This window comes from Grampus griseus (assembly GCF_964374135.1).
Source record: "Grampus griseus genome assembly, chromosome: 17".
NCBI classification, from domain to species: Eukaryota; Metazoa; Chordata; class Mammalia; order Artiodactyla; family Delphinidae; genus Grampus; species Grampus griseus.
The window spans coordinates 38,391,311-38,408,726 of NC_139011.1; the positions used below are offsets into that span (position 1 = coordinate 38,391,311).

General features: G+C 42.0%; 1 protein-coding gene across 2 annotated transcripts in view; it reads right to left on the reverse strand.

The window, feature by feature from the left end:
* Positions 1-17,416, reverse strand: part of LAPTM4B (lysosomal protein transmembrane 4 beta) — a 62,414-nt gene that overhangs the window by 8,203 nt on the left and 36,795 nt on the right. For both annotated transcript variants that reach the window (XM_082674775.1, XM_082674774.1), the window contains exon 6: positions 14,856-14,951. In XM_082674775.1, the coding sequence (XP_082530901.1) occupies positions 14,856-14,951 (96 nt within the window). The remainder of the gene's footprint in view (positions 1-14,855; positions 14,952-17,416) is intronic.

A 17,416-nucleotide genomic window follows, 5' to 3' on the forward strand; every position in this document is an offset into this window, starting at 1 on the left:
CCCCACCCGATCTAGGGTGCCCCAAATACCAATGGAAACTAGAGAACTACGATGCCACGAGGGGCCCCCAGGATACCTGCTCTTCACGCCACTCATGCCCAGGCCAACAGCAGCCCAGTGTCTGGCTCTCTCCTGTCTCATTTATTTCCATGACTCCCTAGCACGGCAAGTTCATTACCAATCTGACTCCTTTTGCCTATGATTTTTCCCTCCTCAAATGTTCTTCTTTCTTTGTTTGTCACTCGGTACAAAGCCCAAACACCCCAAGCTCATGTTAAAATCACTTCCAACATGGAGATCTGAAATAGTCTAGCCTCGATTACTCTCTTCTCCTCTGAGTTATGCTGTGCAATTGCAGTATGACAAATTAATTTTTTTAATAAAAACACCAGTTAGATATTTCCATATTCTTTATAGATAACATGAAGTCGTAACACTAGAAATGGCAGTAACTACAGTACAGCACTCTGAACTCAGACACAAAACCACTCTCTTAAAGCACTTACATAACTGGCTTATCAATTAAATTATATGCTATCTTGTACTATTATTAACGGTCTTGTAAACATTTACCTTTCTCCTCTCCAAAAAGTTTCTAAAAGGCAAGACTCTTACACTTCCATAGTCCTTTCTTAGCACTGGTTTTTAGACAGAGGTGTGTCCAAATTTGAGTCCTATCATTTCAGCTCTATGGCCACGGTCAAATTCTAGAGGCAATATGGGGTGGGGGGAGTCAAACTGAAATGAGACACGGGTTCAAATTCCAGCTGGGACGTAGCAACCCTGGGGTCCTGAGAAAGTTAGTAAATCTATCTGAACGTCAGCTTCCACACTTATAAAATGGAGACCACGATGGATACTCCTCAAAAGACTGTTAAGGATGTAAGGGAGGCGGCATACCTAATGCACTAAGTACAGGCTGAGCACTTGAGCGCTCAGTAAACGGCAGCAATTCTCCAACTGCAGCAAGATAACCAACGCGGTATGACTGTCCAACTAGTTCAACTACACACCTTCCTTAAGGAAGCGACACCAGTAAACACTACTCACAAATTGATTCCTGTGGGTCAGAAAAGGAGTTCCTCTTGCCTCTCAGGTGGCTGCAGGAAGTGTAAGAGGCTAACCACTTAAGCTGCTCTGAGCCTAACTCTTCCTTAACAAAAGTAACTGAATGATGAGAAAGGAGACAAAGTGGACACCATTTCTACCGCAGGCTGCAGGTCTGCGGAGCTGTGGGCACCTCTCACATAGTTATAGTTCTAAAAGCCAAAGTGAGTGTGGTTGAAACACCATGTCCGTCCATTCACTCCTCACCCCAGGACACCCGAGCAGCCCCCAGAGAGCAGCTGTTGTGCCAGCTGCTGGGGAGGTGGAGATGGAAGGCTGGAGGATGCCCATCCCAGGAGTGGCGGAGAGCGCACGTGAACTATCCCAAGAGACCGAGAAACACCTGCAAAGGTGTAGGTAGTTTGCTTTAGTTAGAGACCTGGGTGCGTGAGTCGGGATTACAAGGGATGAGCCTGGAACAACAGGCGAGATCCCAGCCAGGCTTGCAAGCAATACCAGGAAGTGAAAACTTCTTCTTTAACAACCAGCCGTCCTCCCCAGCGTGAGGGGGATGGGAGCTTTGGTGATGTTCATGTGTCAGAGCCTCCTGTGGGCATACACAGGTGTGTTTTTACAAAACCAGTTGCCCTTCTCTCCCCCTAAAGCATGGACAAATAAAATACCACTATAGGGCTTCCCTGGTGGCGCAGTGGTTAAGAATCTGCCTGCCAATGCAAAGGACACAGGTTCGAGCCCTGGTCCGGGAACATCCCACATGCTGCGGAGCAACTAAGCCCGTGCGCCACAACTACTGAGCCTGCGCTCTACAGCCCGCAAGCTACAACTACTGAGCCCACGTGCCACAACTACTGAAGCCCGTGCGCCTAGAGTCTGTGCTCCACAACAAGAGAAGCCACGACAGTGAGAAGCCTGCGCACTGCAACGAAGAGCAGCCCCTGCCCACCGCAACTAGAGAAAAGCCCACGCATGGCAACAAAGACCTAACACAGCCAAAAATAAATAAATAAGTTTATTTAAAAAAAAAATACCACTATAAATGGAAACGTCTTTTTCCTTTTTTTTTTTGGCTCCTTTGTGGGGCAGTGGGTAGGAAGCAAGGGGCACAGTATTCATGAGAGCACAATAGCTCACGAGACCCACGACTGTTGATAACACAATCAGTAACAGTCCCTCAAAGCTGCTTCACAATTAAGATGAACTTGGCAGGATGAAGTTATCACTCCACTCCCTTCTCTGGCCTCAAGAAAATATCAGAACGCAAGACTGCATAGCTGAGACTGATGTTGTTACAGGGATAATCCTAAAGCTGTCCTTATTTATTCAAAGAACAAAAAAAAAAGCAAACCATTGGTAAACTGAGATTTTAAATACTACCCCGCAAGTCACAAATGACTGTCATAGAGCGAAGTGGAGTGACATCAGTTGAGAAATGCTAAAGTTATAAACAGCAGAGCCCCTGAAGACTTTTAAATCCAGGGATGACAAAACCAGATTTATGTTTTAGATCCATCTGACAGCAACAGAGAGAAAAAACTGAAGAGAAAGTACAGTTCAAGGCTAGAGGCTAAAAGCCTAACTCTAACAAGTTTAAAGATGACCCCTCAGTTACAGGCTTGAGTGATTAAGTGGACATTGCTACCATTCACTGGAATCTAAGAAAAGAAGCAGATACGGAAGAAACGGAGTGAGCTCTGCAGTGGGATCCTCTCTGGAGATGACCACAGGATGACTGGGGACATGGGCACCGAGCTGATCTGGGTCACAAAATCTAAGCTACTTCCTTCAAGTCAGTAAAAAAAAAAAAAAAGAGCAAGACAAATGATTTGTTAAATACTGTTCATTCATTTCATCAACAAAATGCTGGTCGTACTATGTACCAGGCACTGAGGATACCACACCACTGACACTTGTAAGGTCCGAGCCAGCAGACAGCTTATGTGCTAGGGGAGGAGTCTGATAAACAGAGTTTATCTTCCATGGCGAAGTGCAGAGCTTCTCAACCGGTGTCCATTCACAACAGTGTGCCATATAAATGCTGCAATTTTCTGTTTGCCACCATGTTGAGAAGACTGGGGTGCCCTGGGGTAGCAGCCATGGACTGTGGAGTCAACCGTGTGGGCCGACAAAATTCCCAACTTGGAGGCCTTGGGGCAGTCACTTCTTTAAGCCTCAGCTTCCTCATCTGTAAATGGAGACGAGACCAGTCTGTCTCACAAGGTTAATGAAATGAATAAGCCCAAGTTATGTGCTTATTATTAGCACAGTACATGGCAGGCACTAAGGCTCAACAAATCTGAATTTTATTCCATACATTTGTGAAAGGATGAGATGGCTTGCTGTATTGATCAGGATACAAAATAAGACAAATGAATGTTAAAATGACCCAGAAACAAGGCAAAATAGAGATTTTGGGGGTTATCAAGTTTTTATTTCTATATATGGATGGATGGATACTTATATACATATTTTGACAAATAAGTATAGAGAGAGAGAGGGAAAGAGGTAAGTAAGGGGTGTGTGTGTGTGTGTTACTTTTTTTCTGGCAGTAAACTAAAACAGGACTTTATAGAATGGATCTTTGTATAAAAGATAGTTTCTTATCTTTGCATAAGAGCTTTAGCTGCGGTTTTTCAACACGTTAGCAACTATTTTGCAAGTGAATTATTCTCTTATTGATTTCCACTATAGTTTGTTAAATATAAGCTGGATTTAGAACTACTGGCAAAATAATAAATACGGGAGAATGAAAACTTTCTCAGGAAAAAAAATATCCTTATAAAAAGGACCAAAAGATTAGGTGCTGCTCTTTGCCATTCCACTTGCAGGCGGGGAAAGCTCTATGCAGGCCCTAAGTAGGGTTATTAAATCCCTTGGGATGGTTCAAATAGTCGTCCTACAAACACCTAGAAAACTCAGCTTAAATTGCCACGAAGGCTGGGGTCTGTGAACGATATGGGCCAAACCTGGCCCGCTGCCTGTTTTTTTGTATGGCCTGAGGGCTCAGAACAGTTTTTACATTTTTTAAAAGAAAAACGTTTCGTGATGTGTGAAAATTATATAAAACTCAAACTTCAGTGCAACACAGCCACACTTGCTTGTGTATGTATTTTCTACAACTGCTTTCACACTACAACAGCAGGGGTGAATAGCTATGACAGAGACCATATGGCCCGCAAAGCCTAAAGTATTTACTATCTGGCTTTTACGGAAAACAGTTTGCCTCCACCTGAACGAAGGAAAAGCATTACCCTGAATTCTGACCTTGGAAGATGTGATAATATCAGATGTGAAAGTACAAAGCCCCAAAACAATCGTGTCATTTAGGGGCACTTGAATCTTCCCATGGTCCATTTAAATTAATCCCAAGTAGCCAAAATATTTTTTTCCTTTACCATTTGTTACACCCCTAACAGTCTACAATGTACCTTGTTTAAAACAGGCAGCATTTACATTGACACCACATTTGCCTACTTAGATGTGAGCTTCCTTTACTCGGGCCAAACAGAAAAGGGGAGATAGGTGAACCATGAATCTCCAAGATTAACTGAAACAGCCATCTGGGCATTTGCGATAGGATCATCGCAAACAGGAAGTTTGGGCTTAACTTTTTTTTTTTTTTTTTTTTGCTGTACGCGGGCCTCTCACTGTTGTGGCCTCTCCCGTTGCGGAGCACAGGTTCCGGTCACGCAGGCCCAGCGGCCATGGCTCACGGGCCCAGCCGCTCCGCGGCACGTGGGATCCTCCCGGACCGGGGCATGAACCCATGTCCCCTGCATCGGCAGGCGGACTCTCAACCACTGCGCCACCAGGGAAGCCTGCCTGGGCTTATCTTTAAGGCATTTAGAATAACTGTTTCCAAACTTTTAAAATAACTCCACCTATAATATACACCAGTAAACACACACATACACATAACCATTTATTTCTGATTCTAATGTACACATTTTTGCACATTTTAACGTCTGAATTTAGGCTGTGCCTTGTAACTAACAGCACCTAACAATAAGAAGCACCTAAGATAATGGTGCAATTTACAACCAATGGTATCTTGTACTCAATTCAACACACCAGGGGTCGGGAAGAACAAAAACAAATTTGGAAGATCCTAGTGAAACCTTCCCCCACCTACAGAAGGAATAATTTCCAAAGACAAATAAGGTGGAAAGTAATTGTATCCTCAATTCACTGAAGAACCAGTATAAACTGTCCTCACCTGATTTTATAGGAGGAAGTCATTATTTCCCTTAATTCTCAGCAGAGAAGCTACTCAAATTCTCTCACAGATTATACTTACAATATAGAATTCTTATTTCAAATCTTCCGTATTGGGTCAAAAATCCTCACTGGTGAGATATTTGGGCAGGAAACACCAAAACAATACCGTGGCCCAAATTGAAAGCTAAGATGCACTAAAATATCTAATGTTCAAATAAATATATCTGAAGTAACTATATTTAAAACTATATAACTTTATCAAAATCAGTATCTTAAGAGCTACATTTTTATCTAAAATAAAAATATATAACTATTGAGGAAGTAGAGGGAATGCCCTATCACAGGCATCTCAGCTGCTTCCTGTCCCCCAGGCCTGAATGTGCTGCGCCACCTACTGTGCACATCTCTTTGGGGATGGGGTTCTACCCTGTGTGTTTCACGGGCTGCCAACCAGGCCGTGCTCAGCTGACTGTGCTCAATGGCTGCCAGGGTACTTTGGCTGGAAGGACTGCTCAGAACCTCAGACTCCCATTTTACCTGTTCTCCTTCCCCACACACTTCCCTCCCTCGAATTAATGGAAAGGGAGAAATATCTTCTGCTTTGTTTTCTAGTATTCAAGAAACCAATCGCCTAATTTCCTATTACCATCTAATCTGTTGTCTACAAGCTTTGCTTTCTCATAGCTGTAACTGTAACACAAACTTCTATGTTCTTTTAAAGCATCATAAGCCTTTCTTCTGCTGTTACACTGCTCATAATTTTTATGGCAGTAAGGAGATTTTATCAAGTGGGCATACCCCTATTTAATCAAACTGGTTCCCAACTACTAGACAGTGAAATTGGATACTTTTGCTGTTAAAAAACAATGCCGCATGAATATCTTATACACGTTTTTTTTTTTTTTACTAATTCCTTAAGATACATTCCCAGAAACTTTCTTAGAATGTTGAAAAATACAATTCAATGTCTCCTTTGTCCCTAGAGTAAAATCAACACGGATTCTATTTTGGACATGTGGGATAAAATAAGTCAAGTGCCGAGTGTGTTTTAAAGTAAAACACAATGAAAATAGAGGATGATTTTATAATTGATTCCCTGCAAAGCTACTCTAAATTTTTCTTACTTGCTATTATAGGAAGATTACCATTGAGCGATTGATTAATATCCTTTATTCATGTTCACAGTGAAAACTGGGTCTATTTGAACCGTTCTTCCAGAACTTTTAGGTGTCAATTATCTATGTGTTGGTTTGACCGCTCCAGTTGTTCTCTGGATGAAATAACTGGAAACTTATACGGGTCAGAGATAATTTCCATCAGATTAGTATATTTTTTTCAAAAGCTGTATTTTACTGAAGGAGGGAAAGAAACACGAGCTGAGTTAACATCGCACACTGTCAGCTTGCAGCATGGAATACGTTAAAGCAGGGGAAACGCTTTCCAGAGGAAATCTCAGCGGGCATCCCGTCCAGTCTTATCCACGATGCTTTTCTATCAGAACCAACAGCCAAGTCTGTCTGAAGCCATGTGCCCATATGAAGCTATTAGGAAAATGCGTGGGGCTGAGTTACAGAAGGGAGGGCTATCTAACACAACAAGGGAACTACAAGGACCTACTGTATTGCTCAATATTATGTAGCAACATAAATAGGAAAAGAACTTGAAAAAAAATAGATATATGTATATGTATGTATGAATGAATAAATAAATAAATAAGGCAGCTGCCTTGGTGTCACCAAGTTTACTTCTAACTTTTCTTCCACCTCTTTCTTTAATCCACCCTCCCATTCCTTCCCCTGAGCTAGAGAGCAAAAATAAGCAAACAAAACGAAAAGTCTCACTGCTTTGGAAGTTTGTGACTTGACTTGAGAAGAATCATCAAAATGAATTACTTTCCTGCTTTACTGCTGCTTGTCCTGGTCAATGCCCCGCCAGCAGCAACAGGGAAGAACACCCAGCCCTGGCGGCAGTCTGCACAGATGACAGTCTAGGAGGAGGGTGGCGGGTAAAGAAAGACCGGAGCCAGGCTGCGAAGGTTGTGATCCCCCCTCCGCTCCCCGGGCACGCACGAGCTGTGTGACCATGGGAAGGTACCCACTTGGTAATTTCCTCTTCTGTACCCAGGGATCTACTTCAAGGACTCTTGTGAGACTGAGTTCATATATAGAAAGCCCGCACCGCAGAGCCTGGCAGATGGCAACCACTACCTAAGTGTCTGGGGAGAAACTCCCAGTACAAAAAGCTACAGAGCGGGAGATAGGACAGATGCAGAGAAGAGCAGAACCTCACCGGAGTTCTTCAGCGCTCGGCTGGATGACACCTGTGGGAACACCGCTAAGGAGATGAGAGAGGGTCAGTTAACTTTCAAGGTCTGGTCCTACCATTCGGGTGAGTGATTTAACGTTTCAAGTCACAGTCACAGACCAGACACATCCTGGGGCTTCATGCTCACTCCGTGGCCCCTCACTATCAACTATCGCTGCTACGTCTGACAGCCCTCTTCAAATCCTCCCCCTCTTCCTCAGGCCCTCTGCATCAGAACTGCATGGTCTTCATCACTGTAGTGATCTGGACAACGGAAATGGTCTCCTGGCTGCTCTCTCTGCTTATCTGGGATGTTACCCAGTCTATTATCAAAACCTCTCACATTTTTTAAATTAAAAAAAAAAAAAGCAAAAGCAAAAGCTTAGATCATACAAACTACTAAATTACAAGTGAAAAGAGATATCTAAAATTGAGGTATTATGAATAAGATGTCTCTCTTGTATTCCAGTACTTACTAGGCCAGAAGCTTCAGAGCCAATAACTCACAGGCTGGAGTTTCAAATCCTCTACAGGTCCTGTAACTGGAGAGCCTTCTTCGCCCCCTCCCCACCGCCTCCTGGACCCCCTGGTTCATACAGGCAGGTGACAGTCGTGAAAGGTGTATTTTGTGAGGTATGTTTAACGTACATGAATCTGAAATGCCCAGGACTGAAGGAGACCTTCAGAGCCAGCCTCATTACCGCCTTTAAACGAAGGCTTCCTCACACAGTTTCTGAAAATCAGTTATGACTTTTCTGAAGAATCTGCAAGATGATGACTATACATTCATCTTGGTAACAGTCTAGTTTCTCAGATATGAAGGAACTTCTGAAGTCTAAAAAATCTCTCCTGCTATCAATTTAGTTCATTCCCTCCCCTTCTGTCTCTGGGGGTGGGATGTGGGAAAAGAATAAACACAACTCATGTCACCTGGTCAAGAACTTGTTTCTAATCACATGTAATCTATGCCTAGGAAGTAATGAACAAACTCGTTTTTAAAAGCAGCAGGAGGGAAAAAAAAAACAATGGAATTTTTTATGCACAATTTTTGAAAGTCATTGAGAGGACTACTAAATAAATCCACCCCACCTCCAACCCTTGGCAGTCAACTGAGAGTGTTTTGTGGCTTTCTGACAGCCCAAGGTCAGCCTTAGTTAATCTCATCCTCTCAGGGATATCTACAGGGAAATGACTGCTGGGGAGATAATCTGGCCTTCACCAGGTCACTGACTTTTTTCTTAACTGTGTTTTTCAAGCAGTCAGGATCAAAAGGCAGCCCCACACAACAAAACACTTTTTTTTTTGCCATGTCACATGGCTTGTGGGATCTCAGTTCCCGGACCAGAGGCTGAACCTGGTCTCAGGCAGTTAAAGTCCTACCCACTGGACTGCCAGGGAATTCCCGGCAAAACACTTTTTGAAGTCAGAACAATAAACCTGTATATAGTGTTTACCAAGATTAGCACCTGCAATATGATATGGCATAACGGACTCCATGAACTTTAAAATTTTCCTATTTATTCCTAAATAGCCATTTTCCTACATTGCCCAAGACTATGACCCTTTTATCTGAAATCAGAATTTCGGATACTACTTTGGATAAACATTCATCTCACTGCTTTTAAAGTGCCCCAATTGATTCCCTCCTCATGGATTTAACGCAACACTGGGTACTGCCACGACTCAAGTCTGCACTGGTATTAGCAGATTAAAAGGATTTTTCAAATCTCGATTTGTATAAATTTTAAGGTGAAAGAAATCTGTTTCTACTATTTAGTATTTTAATACATTTTTCCTCTTAAGGCCAGATTTTGATGAAGGTAGGGGAGAAAATGTGGTATTATGTAATATATATCCAGAATGTGATTTCTATTGAATACAGTGTTCTAAAGGGAAGGTTGCATCTCTCCAGGGTACCTAACCGTGTATGGCAGTGACTCAAAGGGACACCACGGGATATTTTAAATTTCCAAGGAAAACACTACAAAGCCTGTTAGGTACTACACTAACTACTACTCTGAAGTTGTCTGGACCTGACTACTTAATGAAGTAAACAGCTAGGTATATCTTCTGGCCTAAGGGCATCATGAAAAAAATACCAAGACCCTAAGAAGCATTATGAACTAACAGAGTTTGTGACCTCTCTGTCTTAAGGCATTTCTTTCAAAGGTTTTTGCTTTGGTTTAGTTAGGAAACTGGAGCAATTAATCCATAGAATGATCTCCAATATATAATAACGCTATCTATTCTCCCTGAGTAGTATTTGGAAAAGTAGATACCTGGCTAATAATATGTGTGCTGTTTTAGAGAAGAAAAAAGCAGCACATTTATTTTCTACCAACAAGAGCCCCAGTATCTTTGCACAGAAGTCACCCTGAGACTCTTCAGCCTGGGAGAAAAGCCATCTGGCTTAATACTTGATAGGAAGTGAAAGACACAATGTGTCTGTGTGGATTCCCCATAAAGACATGGACAAAAGAGAAACAAAAGAGACACACTATGAGGATCTTAATACAGCTATGGAGACCAGGGAAAATGACAGAACTAGATCATTCCAGGCCCCACTTAGGATCTCAGAGTGAGGCTCCAGTATTTTTTTTTTTTTTAATTAGAACTCCTTTGGTTCTTGAACTCCTTTAGTACTAGTCAAAACAACCTTTAAATATGCAGAGCCCCTCTTTAAAAAAAAAATCTATTCTCCAACCCTAGAAATACAGATTATGGTCTCTACTGAAAGGAAGCAGGGGTCCTTGGAGAAATAGCTCCAGGTGTGGAACAGGATATGAACAAGATGAGCCCAGAACGGCAAGGAAGCGATCACACTACCAGAGTTGTGTAAAAAGACTCAGATGCCAACTTGAAGACGCTCCAACTGGGCAAAGACGGCATAATTAGGACACTCAAAAGGATGTTAGCTATGGTGTAGTTGTTCAGAGGAAGATTTTGGGTTTCCCCTTAGAAAGTCTTAAAATAGGTATGGAACAGGAGGTAAATTTTCTTTAGGGTTACTGATAAAATTAATCAAAATAGCTGTACTTTTCAACGGAACATCCCCAGCTCTTCTAATAACAGGCCTCTTTTCATTAGTTCATTTATTACATGAAAAAAAAAAAAACCCTCACTGGCCATCACTAGAGAATGATGGACCAACTTGTCATTTTGAAAACTGATAAAGAGAACAAAAGCACATATATTTATCATTGTCCCAAGTACCACTGGGTAACTAAATACTACTCGAGGGAAAGTGTCTCTTTATAGAAATACTCCAGCTAATAAATGAAAAATGATAGCATGTCATCATATTGCAATTCCTAATGAATTGATGATATCAATGGTTGCTGACATCCCAGAAAGACAGAATCAACCAGACATCACCTGCATCCTGATGGAAGAAAAATTATCAACTATAAAGCAATCTTACAAAAAGAGGAAAATGGGAATATAAATACAGGAAGCGTTTAGATCCAACTACTAATTTACTGGAAATACAGAGATCTATATTATAGGTATGCAATCAGTAAAATCTAGTTTGTGGGCCAGTTGTTTCTTTAAAAAAATTACAAAGTCTTAAAATGCATACTGACCCACAGATCCTGTTTCAAATAAATTGCTAGGAAAATTAACAGGAGTCGATTGAAAATCTAAACACTCACTGGATATATTTTATATTAAGGAATTATTATTTTAGATATAATAAGTACTCTTTAGAAAAATATCCACAATACCATTATTTTTTAAATATTTATTTATTTTTGGCCGTGTTGGGTCTTCGGTGCTGCACGCGGGCTTTCTCTAGGAAAGCAGAAACAAATCATCAGTTTCCTTATCTTAAAAATGGCAAGTTGGGGCTTCCCTGGTGGTGCAGTGGTTAAGAGTCTGCCTGCCGATGCAGGGGACACGGGTTTCTGCCCCGGTCCGGGAAGATCCCACATGCCGCGGAGCGGCTGGGCCCGTGAGCCATGGCTGCTGAGCCTGCGTGTCCGGAGCCTGTGCTCCGCAACGGGAGAGGCCACAACAGTGAGAGGCCCGCGTAACGCAAAAAAACAAAAACAAAAACAAAAAAGGCAAGTTGATACAGAATGACTGAGAAGATAATGACTAATAATAATTATCATCAAGCAATTCCCCAGGACCTTCTGTCAACACACAAGGAAACAATCACAGCTGGCACTAGTCCATGGTCCCAAACCCTAGTTACTACAAACTACTGCCAAGCTGGAAGCCTTTCTGAAGAAAGGTCTATTATTAGAAGAGCTAGGATGTCTAGCTGGAAAGTACAACTATTTTTGAGTGTATGTTAGCCTAAATACAGCTTACCTGCTATCCATACCTAACTTTGAATCTTTCAAAGGGTGGAAAATAAAACTTCCTCTAAAAAACTAGTTGGATGCATTTTAGGGACACACTCATGATTCTTAAATTCTCTAAGCACCCCAATTTCTACAATTTCAGAATATCCTTTGATTTCAGGTGTATTTACACAACGTGTACCCAGACCTTCCACCTTGCTTCTATTAAAAATACACATAACCCTTCAGAAAGCAATGAAAAAACCACCACCAGAAGTATACCAAACAAACATGCGATATGGGCATTATCTTTGCTGAGATACTTTTCAAAGATAGTAGTTTTGTAAGTCCCACACATTCATAATATTTAGGATGGGGCTCTAACATACCTTGCTTGTTTAGCAGCTCAAACTTTTAGACTTTTCATTAGTTCAGCAGGGCAATAAAAGTACTCTGAGATATCTTTTTAAAGAAAAAACAGAAAGATACTGATAGATAACTAACACTCAGAAACTCAGAGAGAAGGAAAAAATTCTTTACACCAGTAATTTTATCAAAATTATAGTAACTGTGAACAGTTATTTCTTTAAAGAGATGTACTGACCCAAGAGGGATTCTCTAAAGGGTTAGTAGGCAGGATGTGTCTACTGTGATCAGTGCAAAGGATTCTGCACGGCCCCCAAAGGGCCCCCCAGCACCTGGGCACGCTGGGTTTGTACATCTGATCGCGGCAGAGCCTCCTCTTAAACCACTGCTCATGCACTTCTGATTCAAACCAACCATTCCTTGCTGAGGACTTAAGAAAACTATTCACGCATAACACGCTTTCTCTCAGAAATCCCACAGAGAACTCAGTGGTATCAGCTTGCACCTGTGTATTTAGTATAAAGTCTGAAGTTGTTTTATCCCCATTTTATTTATTTATTTATCTATTTTTGCGGTACGTGGGCCTCTCACCGTTGTGGCCTCTCCCGTTGCGGAGCACAGGCTCCGGACACTCAGGCTCAGCAGCCATGGCTCACGGGCCCAGCCGCTCCGCGGCATGTGGGATCTTCCCAGACTGGGGCACGAACCCGTGTCCCCTGCATCGGCAGGTGGACTCTCAACCACTGCGCCACCAGGGAAGCCCTATCCCCATTTTATACACATGGAAGTCAAGTCAGGGACAGACTAAATTACTTCAGTAAGGCCACAGAGTAAGCAAGTCACCACAATTTAAAAAACAAAACCAGGGCTTCAACCAGCCACAACTACTGAGCCTGTGCGCCACAACTACCGAGCCCACGTGCCTACAGCCCATGCTCCACAACGAGAGAAGCCACTGCAATGAGAAGCCCGCGCACCGCAACGAAGAGTAGCCCCGATCGCCGCAACTAGAGAAAGCCTGTGCACAGCAACGAAGACCCAATGCAGCCAAAAATAAATAAATAAAATAATTTTTTAAAAAAATAAAATAATAAAAACTACAAAACCAAATATAAAACTCCATTCTAGTTTAAATATAAACACCATTTATATTTATCCTTTCATCTGTCCTGTCCATTCTGTCCCCTCCAAACCTATCCACCTGGACCCATCCCACAGGCTCATGTCACCCATCCTTTCCATTAACCACTCCTCGAGCATTTACTTGTACTGAGCATCACACGTGGTGATGGAGACACAAAGAGATTAGTATCTAGAGGACTTGTACTTTTACCACGAGCCAGGCAAGATAATTACATAAAGGACAAATGATTTTGAGGACTCTTCCAGTGAAGGCATGTTTCTCAAAATCATATTTGATAGGTTTAAAAAAGTTAAGTATGAACAACTAGTGGCAGAACACAGATCATCTAAATTCTTTTGCTAAGGTTTTCATATGCAGGGAAAGTTGTTTTTTTTTTGCAGTGCGCGGGCCTCTCACTGTTGTGGCCTCTCCCGTTGCAGAGCACAGGCTCCGGATGCACAGGCTCAGCGGCCATGGCTCACGGGCCCAGCCGCTCCGCGGCATGTGGGATCTTCCCGGACTGGGGCACGAACCCATGTCCCCTGCATCGACAGGCGGACTCTCAACCACTGCGCCACCAGGGAAGCCCGATGTGCGGGGCAAGTTTTAAAGATACAGTAATCTCTGCCATTCTTATCTCTCTACCTATAAAATGACATTTTTAAGTTTAATTTCACATGGCAAGTGAGATAGTATAGTCAAACTATGCAGAATTGATACCTAGAATTACCTACCATGTTTTTTTTTTTTAAATAAATTTATTTATTTACTTTTGGCTGCATTGGGTCTTTGTCGCTGAGCGCGGGCTTTCTCTAGTTGTGGTAAGCAAGGGCTACTCTTCTGTGTAGTACGCGGTCTTCTCATTGAGGTGGCTTCTCTTGTTGCGGAGCACAGGCTCTAGGCACGCGGGCTTCCGTAGTTGTGGCTCACGGGCTCTAGAGCACAGGCTCAGTAGTTGTGGCGCATGGGCTTAGTTGCTCCGCGGCATGTGGGACCTTCCCGGACCAGGGCTCGAACCCATGTCCCCTGCATTGGCAGGCCGATTCTTAACCACTGTGCCACCAGGTAGGCCCTACCATGGTTTTTTAATAATGCAGGTTTAGGATACGTAAATGTTGGGACTTCCGTGGTGGCCCAGTGGTTAAGACTCCGCACTTCCAATGCAGGGGGCATGGGTTCAATCCCTGGTCAGGGAAGTAAGATCCCACATGCCACTCAGCCAAAAAAAAGAAAGATACATAAATGTGGAGAGGCACATATATTATCTACTTGTAATATTTTTTTAAATGAACCAGAGTTGAGCCAACTAGATTTTAATGTCTTGTAAGGAAAACAAAACACATTTCATTCAACTATGAATCCTTTGATGACTAAGCAGCTCATGAACATGTTTCAACAACAGTAAAAAAAGCAGCAAACACTAGAAATATTTATAAGCCATCGTATAGTGGATGTGTGGAGATCTCCACGTGAAGTGACATCACACCTACCGTAGTGTCATTGCTGGTAACATAAACCAGGACGTCAGAGGAGTTCCTGCCATTGATGTATCGGTAGCAGTTCCAAACACAGCTAATCAAGTAACCCTGTAAGTAAGTAGTGATTGTTAGAGATTTAATTTTCAAAGTTCAGACAATTTACAATATCATCGTGGATAAAGCCATATTGCAAAATGTTCATTTATATAAATTTTAAACACACATTAACTCTACTAAACCGAGAAGGCTTTAAAATTACAAATGTTGGATAGAGTAGCTTTCTGGCCAAGGGTGATACTGTAGCCTTACTACACAGAAGGTGATGGGGAAGGGTGGGGCTGAAAAGAGAAAGAGAATTTCCAAGAAAAGGAAGTTGAAAGGAGCAATCGCTGCAAACATTTACTGCCCCCAAAGAACAATCAATTCATTAGCCGATTCTCATCACACTGTAACTCTGGGTCTTTCGGATCGTTATTCTATATCATTATATATGATTTTATAATACAAGTCAACTTAAAAAAAAAAAGTTCATAGCACATTAATTCGCTCTGTGATCAGTACAATTCACTAAAACATTTCCATTTTCACAATGAAATATCCACAGAAGATAATTAAAATTAAGGTCCAGAATAAAGACATGCTGGAAATAGAAAGCATGAGCTCATGGGAGATGTTTAAAATACGAAGTCTTTGTACTTTCATTCCAATCATGTGCAATCAGATTAAAACAAAATGATTTCAAAGCCCCTTTCTAGCTTTGAAATTCTTTGATTAAAAGGTTAAAGATGTGGAAAAAACGGAGCCCTCCTACATTGCTGGTGGGAATGTAAAATGGTGTTGCTTTAGAAAACAGTCTGGAAGTCCCTCAAAAGGTTAAACAGTTAAATGTGGGGACTTCCCTGGTGGTGCCGTGGCTAAGAATCCGCCTGCCAATGCAGGGGACATGGGTTCGAGCCCTGGTCCGGGAAGATCCCACATGCCGCGGAGCAACTAAGTCTGTGCACCACAACTACTGAGCCTGCGCTCTAGAGCCCACGCGCCTAGAGCCCACGCTCCACAAGAGAAGCCACGCAATGAGAAGCCCACGCACCACAAACAAAGACCCAACGCAGCCATAAATAAATAAATAAATAAACAAACAGTTAAATGTGACCCGGTGGCTCCACTCCAAGGTATATACCCAAGAGAAATGAAAACATATGTCCACACAAAAACTTGTGCACAAATGTTCACAGCAACATTATTTGTAATAGCAAAAGAGTAAAAACAATCCAAATGTCTGTCAACTTAGGACTGGATAGACAAACAAAATATTCCATTGTATGGTATATTCATACAATGGAATATAATTCAGCAATAAAAAGGAAGTTCTGATAACATGCTACAGCACGGATGAACCTTGGAAATGTCAAAGAAGCCAGTCACAAAGGACCACATATTATATGATTCCATTTATATGAAATGTCCAGAAGAGGCAAAGCCATAGTGACAGAAAATAGATTAGTGGTTACCAGGGGATGGGGGTAAGGGCAAACGTCATATGGTAAAAGTGTTCTAAAATTACATTGTTTAACCACAGAGCTGTGTTTATACAACTCCGTGAATATATTAAAAACCACTAAATTGTACACTTAAATGGGAGAACCTTATGATATGCGAATTATATCTCAAGAAAGTTGTTTTATAAAAAAAGAAGACATTTAACAACAAAAGGAGTGCTCGTCAACACTTTTCAGAAGTGAGGTAAATGTTCTGTTGTGAACTCACAATGCTGTCTTAAGCTGCATTCATACTTTTGTTTTTTTTTAATTTATTTTTGGCTGTGTTGGGTCTTCATTTCTGTGCGAGGGCTTTCTCTAGTTGCGGCAAGCGGGGGCCACTCTTCATCGCGGTGCGCGGGCCTCTCACTATCACGGCCTCTCTTGTTGCAGAGCACAGGCTCCAGACACGCAGGCTCAGTAGTTGTGGCTCACGGGCCTAGTTGCTCCACGGCATGTGGGATCTTCCCAGACCAGGGCTCGAACCCGTGTCCCCTGCATTAGCAGGCAGATTCTCAACCACTGCGCCACCAGGGAAGCCTGCTGCATTCATACTTGGTGGTGATTATTTCCTACAGTGAGACTTTCTGTGATAATGTTAATATGAAAATGCATAATGCTATTTTAGTAAAGTGTTTTCTGAATGGCAATAATCTGAAACCAGAGATCAACAATGAGAAAGAGATGGGAAGGGCATTTTTCTTGAACAATATGTTGAATTTACTCAAATCTTCAGTTTACTCAACAACGCTCTTGCTTCTCTATTAAAACAAACAAACAAACAAAACCCTGGACTCATTGAGAATTTTAATACAAATAAAAAAGGAATGCTTGGACATATTCTGTTGTGTACTATGTAAGAAGTCATCCATTATTTTAGCAGTGAACAGAAGGTTCTTTTAAGACAAGAACTCTTTCTGATGTGTGGCCTCCAAAATGACAAATCTATAACTGAAGGTTAAACTGCGGAGGGGAAATACCCAGTGTCTGGGGTCCCATACACCCAGTCAGCATTCTTGAATGCCCCCTGCAACA